General features: G+C 33.6%; 1 protein-coding gene across 1 annotated transcript in view; it reads right to left on the bottom strand.

Moving 5' to 3' along the window:
• LOC128982871 (Kv channel-interacting protein 1) overlaps window positions 1-132 on the bottom strand; it is a 220,083-nt gene extending 219,951 nt beyond the window's left edge. The window contains exon 1 of the mRNA XM_054402120.1: window positions 65-132. Coding sequence (XP_054258095.1) covers window positions 65-107 — 43 coding nt within the window. The 5' untranslated portion in view covers window positions 108-132. The remainder of the gene's footprint in view (window positions 1-64) is intronic.
• Between the last annotated feature and the right edge of the window lie 14,864 nt (window positions 133-14,996).

Here is a 14,996-nt window from a genome sequence, read left to right as displayed (position 1 = left end):
AAACACATTCTACAAGTTAGGTACGTGATTCTTATTTGTTACAACATGAACATAAGTCGCTCACCTGAGTTGACTTGGTAGTTATTCCCGCCATTTTCACCCTCCATTAGCACTCGCGTCACGATCAGCTGGTACCAGACTTCAGCTGTGTAGCACTAACTGATAACAACACGTCACGAGGTTGGTACCACTGTCGCTGCTCTGATTGTGTCATATTTTTCGCGTATGCTGTTGGTAGACGTGCCTTGGGACCGGTCCAGGGACCGTCACACCGCTGAGTACAATGGAAAGTAAATTGACCGAGTCTAACTGTGTTCAAGAGGTCAAACTTATTAAATTATTTTCAATCCAATGCAGATCTGGAGAGTTTTGTTTTTGATTGATCAAAATACTTACTTCTCATTGGGCATTGTCTCCTGGCTAGTAACAATACGTTACAAATAACTACCGAAACCCTAATCACCAAACATGCAAAACTGAACTGGGTAATTCATTTTAGCGTCATCTGAAATCTGAAATTCACGATTTTTATATTTACTAGTGCACCTGTTGCTCGAATTCGAGCAACTGTAAAATGTTGCAGGCGTTATTTCAAAACGAATAACAGTCATAATTTTCGATCACTTAAAAGAGTTAACTCAAAGATAAATAATCAATCACTCCACACCAGTTATCGAAACTATAAACGAATGCTCTTGTTCGTATCTTTTTGTATTTACTACGAACCACTGTAATTATTACAAATTATTCGTCTGTTAAGTAAACAAAATCTTTCCTTCATAAGAAATACATTGGTATTTTGATGGCCTGTGGGGCAAAGCCCGAGGACTTTTATTACAGGAATTGTTGAAAGGGACAACAAATACTTAATTATGACACCTCGTTTGTAAAAATCCGTCCATTATTAACGGAGGAGTAGTGTTTCGTAGAAAAAGCCTTCACGTATCAGACGTATCATATAAGGATAATCTTACAAACTTATTGTCTCAATTTTTGATATTGCAGTTCAAGTAACACAAATTGTAGTTTACTGTAAATTCTTTTCATTCGTTAACCATTTGATTTATTAGATAGAATATTTTCAGGCTTATAACAGGTTATGATTTGAAAATATTATACAATTTAGCTAAATAAATGCTTTATGGATGTTTAATCATGTAATAATGATTTGTTAAGGAAAATGTATAACTGAAAATGTCTACTTCAGTTGGCTAAATGATTCTAGCAGACGCCTTATACCCGCAGACGGCAGTATTACTATAGCACTGTTGTGCGTCTCACGTTGGTGATGCGCAGGTGTTAGAAAACATGTAAACAAACAAAAATAATCAATAATAATTCAACTTTCAACAACTATGTTCAAATTATAATATATTTATATAATTTTTTGTAGTACAAGTTTACAATTTTTAGTACAAGTTAAACAACTTGTACTACAGTATTATGTAGCAAACCAATCGGACTTGAGAAGTAAAAATTCATTTGTTTTTATTAATTTAATTCACATGTTTCAGCTGATCGAATGACGTAAATAAACATGTCAAGCCTAAATTATTTGCAGACTGATATAATAGATAGTTTTTATAAAAAACCGCTGAAAATGAGTGATTTTTATATGTCTGAAATATATGTTTGTATAATGGTCATTAGGGTGTAGTGGATAAAAATAGTATATTTCGCACCTACGGCCGTGGATGAGGTTTTGTCGTCTCGAGATCATTTTTTTCGCTCGAGACGAAGTCGAGTCGAGAAAGACCAAGAGCTGCAAAACCCTTTCGGACCATGTTACGAACGTTATTTTTCACCACAATATACACAATTAAGAAAATATATACAGGCAGCGGTGACAATTTAACAAGTCTATTGCAATGCATAATATGTATACTGCTTGTATATTTATTATACATTATTGTTTTAAGGAAATAAGCGAACAGCTGTTTTTCGGCCCAAGGGATGTAAATACCTGCTCTGTCCCCAAACGACGATGACAGCTGTCATGGACAGCAAAACGTATGTTTCAGCCTCCAATTAACGTTTATAAAACGTCTAAAACATCGTAGTGTGGGGATAAAGCTTGAAAAATGACACCTCAATTATGAAAATTGATGCAGAAATAAGGAAGTTATTGCGTACCGACAAAAAAGTACTTTATAAATTATAATATAGGCCTAAATAGATTTTTAATTACCATCACAAATTCTGAGGGTTTTGCTCATAAGTAGCAACTACTTATTTGTTTCTACTTTTATCATTGACTTTGTATCGTGCAAATGACTACTACCATTGACTGTACACAGAATAGTCTTCCCAAGTAATCTAAAAATTTGAAGCCAAAAAAACGTAGTGCAATCTGTTGGGATTGGGCTTCCACTTAATGACAATATTCTGTCAAGTGATAAATCAATCAGCTGTTTGCTATGGTACTGCCTTTTACTGCGTTGATTTTTATTAATATTTAGCCCATTACACTAGTACAATTCTAGTACCCTGGTGGTCCTGAACCTAATCTATTTTCTTGGCATCAAATTTTTACCTTACATGGGAAGCCTTTATTATGACTGTGTATAGTCAACGCTGCTACATTTCGCATACTATTGTACAATCCAAAGATGTTATGCTTGGTTACACTTGATTGCCATGACGTTAGCGAATTTCCCATATAGGGAATAAGCTAATACCGTAGTACTTATGGTGAGACCTGGACCCGGGACCGACTTACTTTTTCGTTTTGATGTCACTAGAGGCTAAAACACCATCCGTTAAAATTCATATATATGTCCATTAGCACGATAACTCAAGAAAGAACTATCCGATTTTGATGAAATTTGTTATAAACGTGTAAATATAAATTTTTTCGAACGAGTTTGCGAACCAGCATGATCGGACTGTGGGAACGTGGGTTTATGGTGGGTTTTATGGGGTAAAAATTAGTTTTTTCCCATTTTTTTCCCAAAAAACAAAAAAAATTGCATTTTCTTTACAAACCATTTTGTGGAGCTAAAAAACAAATAAATTAGTATATTGACGCGTTATTATATGCGCCTAATGGTTACGGAGAAAATTCCAAAGAATTGTAAATTAAAGATATCCATGTTATTCTTATGGTAGTTTGCTTGTTTATGAACATACTAGCTGTACCCGCGGGCTTCGCCCCGTTTAACTTCATAAGTATTCGCATGGCTCATTCACGTCCTGGTTGAAGTTCGTTCGCTACGCTCACTCACCTTTAGGTTGGAGCTCGTTCGCTGCGCTCACTTGCCTTCAGGTTAGCTCGTTCGCTACGCTAACTCGCCTCAAGGTTGAAGATCGTTCGCTACGCTCACTCACCTTTTGGTTGGAAATTAGCTGTTGTCATAAATTAAAAAAAAATTAATAGTGCTGCACCCTGTTGGTAATCCTTGTAACTTTTATGCTGTTGAACATCATAGAACAGAACCAACTTGTTTAATTGAGACAGCTGTTAAGATTCATTAATTCCTTTTAAATATGAAAAATCATAAGATTAACATGGGGAACTACAGAGCCACTGGGGCGGAGCCCGAAAGGGTTTTTGAGATAAGAATATGATTTAATGTTAATCGGGAATGTGAGCTATCATCATGCCAAATTTCAGCCCAATCCGTCCAGTAGTTTATGCGTGATTGAGCAACAAACACACACACAAACACACACACAAACATACACACAAACATACACACAAACTCACAAACTTTCAGATTTATAATATTAGTAAGATTTTGATTAAATTTGGAAAATGCATTTACTTCTTACCAAACTATTACATTTTACAAAAAAAAAAACACTTTTACCCCCCCTATTGTAGCAAACCTAAGTATTCAACTAGAAATTCAAGTAGAATATGTTAATGGTCATTGGCTGTACGCAGTTTACCTTCGTTCTTTAATCAATGGTAAGAGTGTAGCTCTTTTTGGGTCTATAAACAAAGATAAGTATGAATCTAAATGCTATAAATACTATAGAACGGGTATAAATGTCTCAAACCAGCCATTTGTGTATGTTGTTTGTTGATGTTTATTGTAAAAGATTGTCACTTTTGTTTCTTAAACTGGTTTTATTTTCTTAACGTTTTTGCTTACTGTAAAATTGGTAGGATGAGCTTTAGGGATATAATTATTATTTTTGTAAAACATGTAAATTTTGTATTACACGATGTCAACTACTTTCACGCTTCACAGTGTAACTAAAGGGAACATTATTTAAATATACTGAAGGTATTTTTTCAAGTAACTACTCTTTTAAGTAAGAGTAACTTTTCAAAATTGTTTTACACAGTTTCATACGATCTTTACTATTGTACTGAATAACCCTTGTAAAAGGGCAGATAAATGTTGTTTCTAGTATTAATTACGGATGTTTAAATATTCCATATTATACTTGAAGAACCAGACTTTTCCCTTCCGCGGCGTTAAACACAGTTAGGTATAACACCGCCCATCTAAAACAGCACCGAATTGGTGTTACAGCTAATGAGGAATTACAGTACCAACAAAACCTAAAATTCCATAAATATATAAACCTGATTGAACAATAAATATGCATTGTTTATCAGATGATTAGTAAAGATGTAACCTAGTTAATCTTGTTAATGCATGGCTGAAATGTAAACAGTGAAGGTCTAGTCAGTTGCCCCAGCAACATTGTAATCTACTATAAGCTGTTTATGTTTCACCCACGACCTGTTTTTTAACTAGCCTTTTCAATTCAGTAGTGATTAACATTTTTTTTTTACTTTAGAATTGTTTATTAACAACATTGCTTTGTTACTTTACATTAAAAGTTTAGACCAATTAGGTTCGAAGACTGAGAGAACAGAAGTAAAATTGTAATACTTCGAACGTTAACTTATCAGCTGTTAAGATTAATTTAATTAACTACATAATGAGTGAGTGGTTAGGACAGTGAGGTGATGCATCACAATCAGTGGCAGCGAGAGGTTATATAAGATCGCATAACCTTTATTAGACGTTATGAGTAGTCATTTTTAGCGAATTTAGCTATTACCGTAGGTGGCTAAGACTAGGCCCGGGACCGATTTACTTTTTCATTTTGATGTCCCCAGAGGCCAAAAACACTATTCGTTCTAATTTTTATATATGTAACGCGATAACTTGAGTAATTGTTGTCCGATTTTGATGAAATTTGGTTTGAAGGTGTAATGCGGGATAAACTTGAATGAGTTCGCGAACCAGCATGATCGGACCATGGAAATAGTGTTTTACCGGGGCTTTTATCGGGTAAAAAATTGTTTTTCTAATTTTTGACCCTCAAAACACAAAATTTCGCAATTTATCTCTAAACCTTGTTAAAAAGCTTAAAAAACAAATAATTAAGTATATCAAAGTGTTTTTGTACGGTTATTGGTAACGGGGAAAATGCCAAAAATTGTAAATTTAAAATTCCCATGTTATTCTTACGGAGAATATTGTAAAATGATGTAGTTTGCTTGTTTATTGATATATCTGGATTAAACTTGGCAAATTTATTTATTTTATACTAAGCTATTAATATTTTACTAATAAACTCGCTTAGTTAGTTTCCTTTTAGCAGCAAACCTAGGTACTCGTTAAACCTAATGTTATTTAAAAAGATTTGATTGAAAATTAGTTCAGACAAAAGGAAATTCGCTTAGTCGGCAGGTTTGCTGCGGCGGGGTATTATTAATTAAAAAACGGTCGTATGTAGTGTACGCAAATAGCGTAATTAGCCTGTAAGACACTCGTAGAAGTTTTAAAGACACTCACCAAGGCTCGCATCTCAAATTTTCTACTCGTGTCTTAAAGACGATCTTTACTCGATCGTTGCGTACACTACTATTTTAGTGCAGATGGTTACAATTCATTCGCTAGTAAGTACAACAGTATGCACACAACAGTATATTGTTAGTAGGCTATTAGGATTTACTACTTACAGTTGGTCAGGAATACCTCCGTACCCGCTGCGAACTGCGCCAAGCGAACTATGAACTGATGAATATGACAGAGGCAGAATAAATATAGCTCTCATAATAAACGACTGCCAAAACTAATAACTGTTAACAAACCACAGCTTTCGGCCATTACATGAGCAAGCGGTCTGTTCATATCTGGAGTGGTGTTAATTCATTGCTCGAAATAGAATACCCGTAGACAGTACACTATTTTTAAATAGTTCAAAATTATTGATCATCATTTTATTTAAATTGTTTTAACTCATTAAAAATTACAGTTAAAAAAGGCAAATAAATGTTGTTTCTAGTATTGACGGATGTTAAACTATTTCATACTTGAAGAACCAATTTTTCCCTTCCGCGGCTCACAGTATAAAATCAGTTAAATAAAGTATTTGTAAAATCATATCTTGCGCTTGAATTTGTTGTACCCAATAAAGATTGGATAGCAAAGTTCATAGCATACACAGAGCATTATAATTTTTGTACCTATTACTGTAGTATTGAGTAAAAATATATACTCAACTTTTACTTCCTCTCCTATACGTACGCGGAGAAAGTAGTTTTCATCAAAATGTTCGGGTCTCCGTGGAAATATGAGTTTTGGCCCCCCCTGACCCCTAAAAAGTAGTTTTTGAAATTTTCGTTGTGTGTGGGAGTTTTTGTGTTTGGGTACTCAGCCACAGACTACACCAATCATCAGGTTTGGAAAACAAAATAGTATGTGGGTACAAATCTATTGTATCTCCAATTGTGTTTTTATTTTTTTTTAGATTGGAATTATAACGGAAATTTTCTAATAAAATTGCGAAAATATTACATTTTTTACAAAAACATCTCACATATTTATTAAAGCTTTGTATGTTATGGTCCCTTAATGTTTTAACTCTTTACAAAATGGCACAACTCCTAATTCAGTAAAAATTATTACATTTCAAAATTTATTGCAAAATTGTATGATTTCCCCCATACAGTTGTATAGATACTTACACCCATGACTAAATGACTGATTAACCTATATACCCATGATAAGGATTTTGACAACCCATTGTAAGAAAGAATGTGTTGCTGATACAGTTAGTTTTAAAGCATGTTTTTGTAACCTCTCAAATATTTTTCTTTGTTAACTTTAAAAATGTGTTTATATTGTATAAATTATAAATACATTGTACAATAATACATAATTATTAGTTATAAACTATAGAATCGTGACACAAGTTGTAGGTCTGCCATTACCTCTGGCCAGTGGTTGACTGTTGATTTCCAGTATCCAATATACCAAAGCTCGCCCCGTGTCACTCGAGAGCTAGGTTCTGTAATTTGAGGTGACGAAGGTGAATATGAAGACTAGCCCAGCCCTATGTACCAACTAGTATTATGACTCTCACAATTGCTTTAGATTATAGAGTCCACTGAAAACCACTGAGGGAATATGAGCCTGAGAGTCTGGGAAAATAATTCACCCATCTAGTTAACATCCTACTACAAAAGGTATAGCTATTTTCAATAAGAATTTAACAAAGTCACATAACGATTATCACGTTTGTCCAAACAAAAGTAACCTCATTTTCTCTACTACGATACAAAATGTCCTTCCTGAGCTTTGCAGAGAGGAATGGCCACAGAAAGTCTTTTGATGCTACTTAGACAGAATACAGCGGCATTACAATGACCAATCATATCTTCAGATGATAAAATAGAATCAATCTAATAATTACCATAGATCGGAGGTTGAAAGCGAATATAGACTATGTTAATATCATATAATATGAGATACCGTCAACGTACAGTTGTATTTTTCACACTAGAAGTAGTACATACATGTATAGTGGACTATCTTTGACAATGAACTTCTTTGATTGATACTTTGTGGTTGGCTGACCAGGATTTGCTTTTAAAATAATATAATATAATAAGACTTACCGTCTTGAAACAATCCAGTTTTTAATATTTTTTTAACTTTTAACTGCTTAATATGTTTAAACAGATTCGGTATTTACTGCATTTTATACTACTCCGCTTTCTAGTCCTTTCAATTAATTTACTCTGTTTGGTAAGTTCACTATATTATTGTAAAAACCTACACTGTTCTTATAATAATACTAGCAGAGTACCCGTCCTTCGTACGGGGTTGGCATATAAGTTTAAATTGCTTATTGCAGTTATACCCAAGCTTTGCGTTTGCAATGGGGGAGGACAAAGTTTGATAAAATTTGCTTCTTTAAACAATTGCTCTACACGTCTGCCATAGCTATAATGTTTTACCTTTTCACCTAAACAATTAACAAAAATAAAGTATTACAAATTTAAAAAATCACAAATTATTCATGACATTAAAAACATAAACATAACTGTAAACAATCCTACTTTGACAGTTCTCATTGCGTATAACATTTGTTTGTTACTGCTTAGTTCAAATTAGCTGTTTACATAAATGCAAAAAAAAATATAGTGCTGCACCCTGTTGGTAAATCTTATAACTTTTTAATGCTTTTGTATATCATAGAACCAACTTTTTTAGTTGAAACAGCTGACTAAATTCTTTAATTCCCTTTAAATATGACTCATAAGGTTAACATGGGGAACTACTGAGCCACGGGGGCGGAGCCCGAAGGTATTTTTGAGATAAGAATATGCCTATATGTTAATCGGGAATGTGAGCTATCATCATCCCAAATTTCAGCCCAATCCATCCAGTGTTTTATGCGTAATTGACCTTCGACCAACACACAAACAACACAAACACACAAACAAACAAACAAACAAATACACAAACTTTCACATTTATAATATTAGTAAGATCATTTACAATATTGATTTTCAAAACAGATTTAATGTTTTAGTATTGTCACGATTACTTTAATGTTTTCAAAATATATAAGTTAGTAGTGAAAGTAAAAGTTATAGTTAAAGTTGAAGTAAGTTTAGAATAATTTGGAGATAGTAATTTTAAAACATGTTATTCATTAGTTGATTTGGAATTAGGAATTTGGTTTGTATTTCACGATCAAAATTCTCTAATATGGTCAAGTAATTTTATAAAAGAAGAGAAAGTATAGACTAGAAAGTATATTTTTCAATGTTGCTTTGGTCTGCTCCACGAACAGGACATTTTATTTGTATCGATTTAACTTCAAAATTGGACAATTAACTTTTGATCATAGTATGCTTATAGTAACTTTTGCTTTTAATGTATATGTTTTGATCAAATTTGAAAATAATATATTTATTACATATTAAGCTATTTTTATTTCACTAAATGACACACTTTATCATCTTCCCTGTCGAATCAAACCTAATTATATAACTCCTTAAACCTAATGTTATTTAGATAGAGAATAATTTTGAAATTTAAAAAAAGCTATATTTTAGTGAAGATCCAATCATGCAAATGCCATTCACTTAGTCTGCAGGTTCACTGCGACGGGGAGAATTTTACATTTGTTGTCCAAACAACATTTAACTTTCAAAGTCTACCTCACAACTTTTAAGACTTGGGGCAAAGCTTAAAATAAATTTATCGTAATGTGAATATGCCTTTGGCACCTCTCAGTCTATGTATGAAATTTGAACTTAATTGGTCAAATAGTTTTTCCCCCTAAAATTAGCAATATGGTAAACTAATGTATTATTTCCTACTTATCTTTGTGGCTGAGGAGATGATAAATGTGGGGTGTGGTGTGGCAAGAACATATTTAGGCGCCGATAACCTTCCTGTATAGAGCATTACTGAGATCGATCACAGCTATCTACCAAATTGCCTTTTTATTTGCCGTTCCATTCTTTCCGTTACACCATCTGCCACACTCGTTTAACCTATATGTAAAGTAGGCATTTGTTTTACATGGACGCATGTAATATTGATACAGTATTTCTATGTACTAAACAATATACTTGATTTTTCAGGAAGAAGAGAAGTTGTCACCACAAATGTCCAGTTTAATGTTTTTATAGGCTTAGTAAAGTCAAATTTACCCTAAATATTTTAAACATCCATTTATTGTATCATATTTTACTTAGTTATGAACTTGGTAAGTGGGTGAAATGTTTAATGTGTTATCTATTTTTTCGCTTCTTATGGTACTATACAGTTTAAAGCATAGTGAGTTAGTTTTTTTCCAGTAACTTGTATAAAACATATATTGTTTTAGAACACTAAATTTTTGCGAACGATCTTAATACCATGTTAATATATCGCAACTAACTCACAAACTTTCACGAAATATCACAACTAAAATTGCGCAAACTATCTTAATATCATGCGAAATATCACAACATTTGTAATAGTTCAGTTATTTGTGGGCAAAACCTCTTTAAACGTAAACGTAACTAATAAAATTCTGTTTGAAAACCCTTCAATTGTTACTACGTAAGGAATGACAGAGCTAGTAACTATATGGCTGTGTAGTTGGGTCGGTTAAATTGAAAATATGTCTTCATTTTAACAATGTTTTGTCAATGTGACAAATTTAATTCTTTTTTACTGTGTCTGTATTCTGTTAATGGATTATACAAGTTTTAGTAGAAACGGTATCCACAAATTTAGGAGGTTCTCTGATTTTGGATATAATTAGATGAATAAATCAATGAAGAAATATACCTTCAAAAGACTCAACATACGAGTTGATACAGTCTCTGCCAACCCTCCTCTCTCACTACCGAAGAAATTCATCAAATAAGAGGTACAGAGAGCATTATCTCACTTCTCACTCAGGCCATCACAAAGTGTACAAAGAGTTGATGGAAAACATCAAACCAGTAAATGGAAAACAACTCAAATGTTTCACGGCCTGAATCTTTCTTTGTATTCACCTATGAAGGACAAATGCGATATATGTTGCGCTTTCGAAGTAAATAATATACAAAAAACTAAACCTACCGTATTGACACTCCGAGCAAGGGTAGAAAACGTAGCGATAAAGATAGCGTAAATAAAGATTATACGGTAAACAAGGTTAAACGTAACGTAATTACTGTGGACGTACACACGCGGTGAGTATCAGCCGAAGCTTTACTACAAGACAAAGATGAACTGACACAACTGTATATAATATAATCTCTCCTCTCTCATGATGCAGTCTGCGGTTGGTTGAACGAATCAGAAGCCGATTTTCTGCTGAAACGTTTGTGAGTTGTGAGGTTCACGCAATAATAGTGATATTCAAGGACACACTTGCTGTGATCTTGTATTCAGTCTGATTTCCGTATCTATACCACACTTGCATCATGTCAAATGCTAGTATTCATATTTTTATACAACGATCTTATACAGAACTTCAGAGCGCACTCCTCCAAGGAAACATAATCAATAAAAGTACACATAGATATTCCTCTTATAAATCAAATGTGTAACAACATTTGATAGTTGAAAAACGATTCAGAAATAGTTGTGGTACATCAATTGTACCATTCACTGATAAACATCATAATCTCAAAATATTGCTAGATAATAAAGTAAGTTAATAAGTATACATCACCATTCATCGTCGACCTATTTTTACTTGGTTATGATGGATGTATTTGTTTCGGCCACCATCTTGGATCCACCATTTTGAAATGTGATAAATTATTTTACTATCTTAAGAAATGTATAAAAAAGTAGGGGGGATCTCATTTAAAACTCACCCTGTATATAAAAACAAAAGTCATATTAATTGATACCTTAGATTAACGATACCATAATCAAGATAAGTATCATGACATCTAACATATATCAATGAATGTGGCTTTAATGAAATACCTGATGACAAGAGATGTATCTTTTTCATTTCAGCTATTGAGCGTTATTGCCGGCATGAGCAGTAAAGCCAGCTGTAAAAGGCTATTACATGAGCATTTAACTCGTCATGTCTATAGATCATCGCTAAACTGATCAGGATGGAGATACGTCCTTCTCATCAAAACGAACCGGTTTTATGATCGTCATATTACTACCAAATATTGGATGATATTCTATCAGACATTTACATAAAACACTTATAGGTTAATAACACATTAGGTCAATCTCGATCACAATTTGCATTTCATCAAAGTATTTGAGGCATTATATAATTTATTGCAGCATGATATTTTTACTCTAACACGAGAGTTCTAAATATTTTGAACTTACACAATTTAGGACAGTATTAATCATTTTCCTTTTCAAAAAGATAGAGTAGTATATTCCGTTCAGAACATTTAGGATGTTTCTAGGTTCCCCATCAGTTTTTAACTTCATTTATTTATCAGCTGATCAGTTGTCTGTTCTTCCATAGTTTGGGTGAAGTGGAGGAGGTAGATTTGCTTCCCCTCAAACCGCCTGATTTGTTTAACGAAGTATAGTTATTAATATAAGATACTTCTAGTTTATGTTAAAAGATTGTGCAGACAGACCGTAGGACTCGTTGTTTTGTTGAGGTTGAACTTTATACATCAATTACTTTCATTTACCAAAATACAACTATTTGTAATACGGGTTGAAATACTAACGTGTATTAAAACATGTAACTCTAGAAAAATATTACTAGATTTTCTGTTACGAAAAAGTTACTAGTTTCAACGATAGTTAAGTAGGCTGAGGGTATTCCGCTAAGGCCCTAACCATATATAAATTAAAAATTCAAGTATATTCCCCTACTCAATGGATTTGCGTTTACTGAAACGTGTAATGATAGATTATAGAATCTACTGTTTCAAATATAATCATTCGCGATACTGTACCGTTAGTTCTACAGTAGCTTCGAATGAGAGTTTATTTTGTTCTGTGTATAACTCTTTATGAAGCACGGGTAAGACCACTCTGGTACTATTATAAGTAAGTAGGCATTTTGACATGATAATGGAACCAGCATTGGCGATGATCTACAGAAGGATGCACATTGCACAGTATAAATATGAACATTCAATTAGCAGAGTTAACATAATTTCTGATGAAGCTATCATTCTCACCTTTTCTCCACATCCATAAATTTAATGATTTTCGAATGTCATCCAATCACAATACACTTATATACTTTTTATTTATATACAAACTTCCAATCACAGGAAAGCTCTTTCTATTCACCGACGATACTGCAGTTATACTCAAAGGTACTAATACTTGGGGCCAACATTTTAATGTAGCGCAAATAGATATGTTCCTATTCAATGGTTCTTTAAAAATATATTATCAATGAATGTTTTAAAAACAAAATATATGCGGATTTTCATCAAAGTAGTTAGTCTCCCGCCAACCTCAGTCTGGTGATGCACGTTTGTGGAGATCCGAGTAACCCTACCTGTGATTATTTACAGTTGGACAGAGTAGATTATTACAAGTACCTGGGAGTGATATTGGATAGTAGGTTAAGGTGGGAACCCCATATTGAATATTTGAAGACGGCTACTTTAAAAAACGGTCGTAGGTAAATATTTTAAAGCTATTATATGTTACACAGAAATTAAAATATCCTTTCAATTCGACAGGGGTTTTCCTGCAAATTTATTATTGAAAAACACTCAATTCTTTTGGTGCGTAAAATCTTTATAAAAGCTTTCCTTGAATACACCTACTTGAATCAATATCTAAAATTTACGCCAATCACGCTTAGCTATCAAACCAAAGCAGCTCAAAATGAAGGTATGCAGGTACCCAGAGTTCTCAGATCTGCAGATTTTACAAATACTTTTTATACTGCGAATTTTCTGTTTATAAATGCACCTTTAGATTAGATATCTACAGGTATCTCTTCCAGTTTACAAACGTGTGGTAAGCAGTTGGCTGTCGGAGATTGGGTTCAATCGGTTTTAGGCACTTGTGAGTTCGGTATACAGTACCTAACGAGATTAATACACCAGTAGCCTACACCAAACAATATTTAGCGTATAGACATTAGTAACTGCGTAAGTCCATCCACTCGACCACTTGTTGCTTATAATTACTCCTATAGCTGTCTCATAGGTTTTAAATAATATTTTGATTAATTTATTGTTATATTTTACATTGAATTTAACTTTTGTAATGGAATTCGTCCCACGCACAGGTCTTGCATGACCTATTCGAGACTATTTTTCGAATGTTTATTACGTATATACATTGTAAAGATTTTGTTTTATGAAACTGATTTTGATTTGATTTTATTATTATATATATGGACTTACAATCCATGCGGTTAGCACAACAACAACACACTATGCATTAATTGGACGCTACAAACTATATCGCTTAGGCTAGCCGATTGAAAACCGAAAATATACACCTCTCTTGGATTATTAATAGCTCAAGAACTCGCGTAAATACTTCCCCGCATTGGACCCACACAAAGCCTTTTACCACGAAGACAGTTGAAGTCGGGGAGTAACAAGAGATGCGCTATGTGGCTTCCTACAATGGATATGTAAGAAAAAGTACTGTCTTATAGATGTTGAATATTTGGGTACCATCCGAATGATGAAGTACTTTATACACCATCACACACATACACTCATACAACACACATACAAATAACATTCACGTGAACATTTATAAGGGTCACGAACGTCCTAGAGTTAAGATTACTGAAAACGGTCAACAGATTATGTTTAAGGAAGCGGAAACCTTTGTGGAAACGAGATATAACTTCCCACCTGAAGCATGCTGGAGTTTATTTAGTCACTAAACCTTAAGACGCATTTTCACTTCAACATGTCGATAAAAGAGGAGGAACAAGAGAGATCAAGTGAACTACTATTATTACTGTCAGAGCCTGAGCATTACATAGAAATTGGAAAGTAAAGAAAGTGTCAAGAGCGTGAAGCATAAACTGCATCGGCAGAATCCAAGTCGTATGCTTCATTGCAAGAACAGAACCTTCCTTTCTGAGAATGTTATCATCTCACGTAGATAACATGACCAGCTTCGAACTCGATGGTCTATACGCTATGAATGAGAATCATATTTCAACAGGTAAGCAAAATATTTAACCAGAAGACTCACTTATCCACCGAATAACTTGTAGAATCTGCTTCCTCTGGGTACCTCGAGTAATGCCAAAAGACTGTAGCTCAGTTATCGATTCAAGGCTCACCAGAAGACCCAAACAGACTATGTTAC

This window comes from Macrosteles quadrilineatus, unplaced genomic scaffold (genome assembly GCF_028750875.1).
Source record: "Macrosteles quadrilineatus isolate MER2022 unplaced genomic scaffold, UCM_ALF_1.0 Scaffold_1__1_contigs__length_201487025, whole genome shotgun sequence".
NCBI lineage: Eukaryota > Metazoa > Arthropoda > Insecta > Hemiptera > Cicadellidae > Macrosteles > Macrosteles quadrilineatus.
The sequence above is the reverse complement of the archived record's forward strand: the minus strand, read 5'-3'. Positions and strand labels throughout refer to the sequence as shown.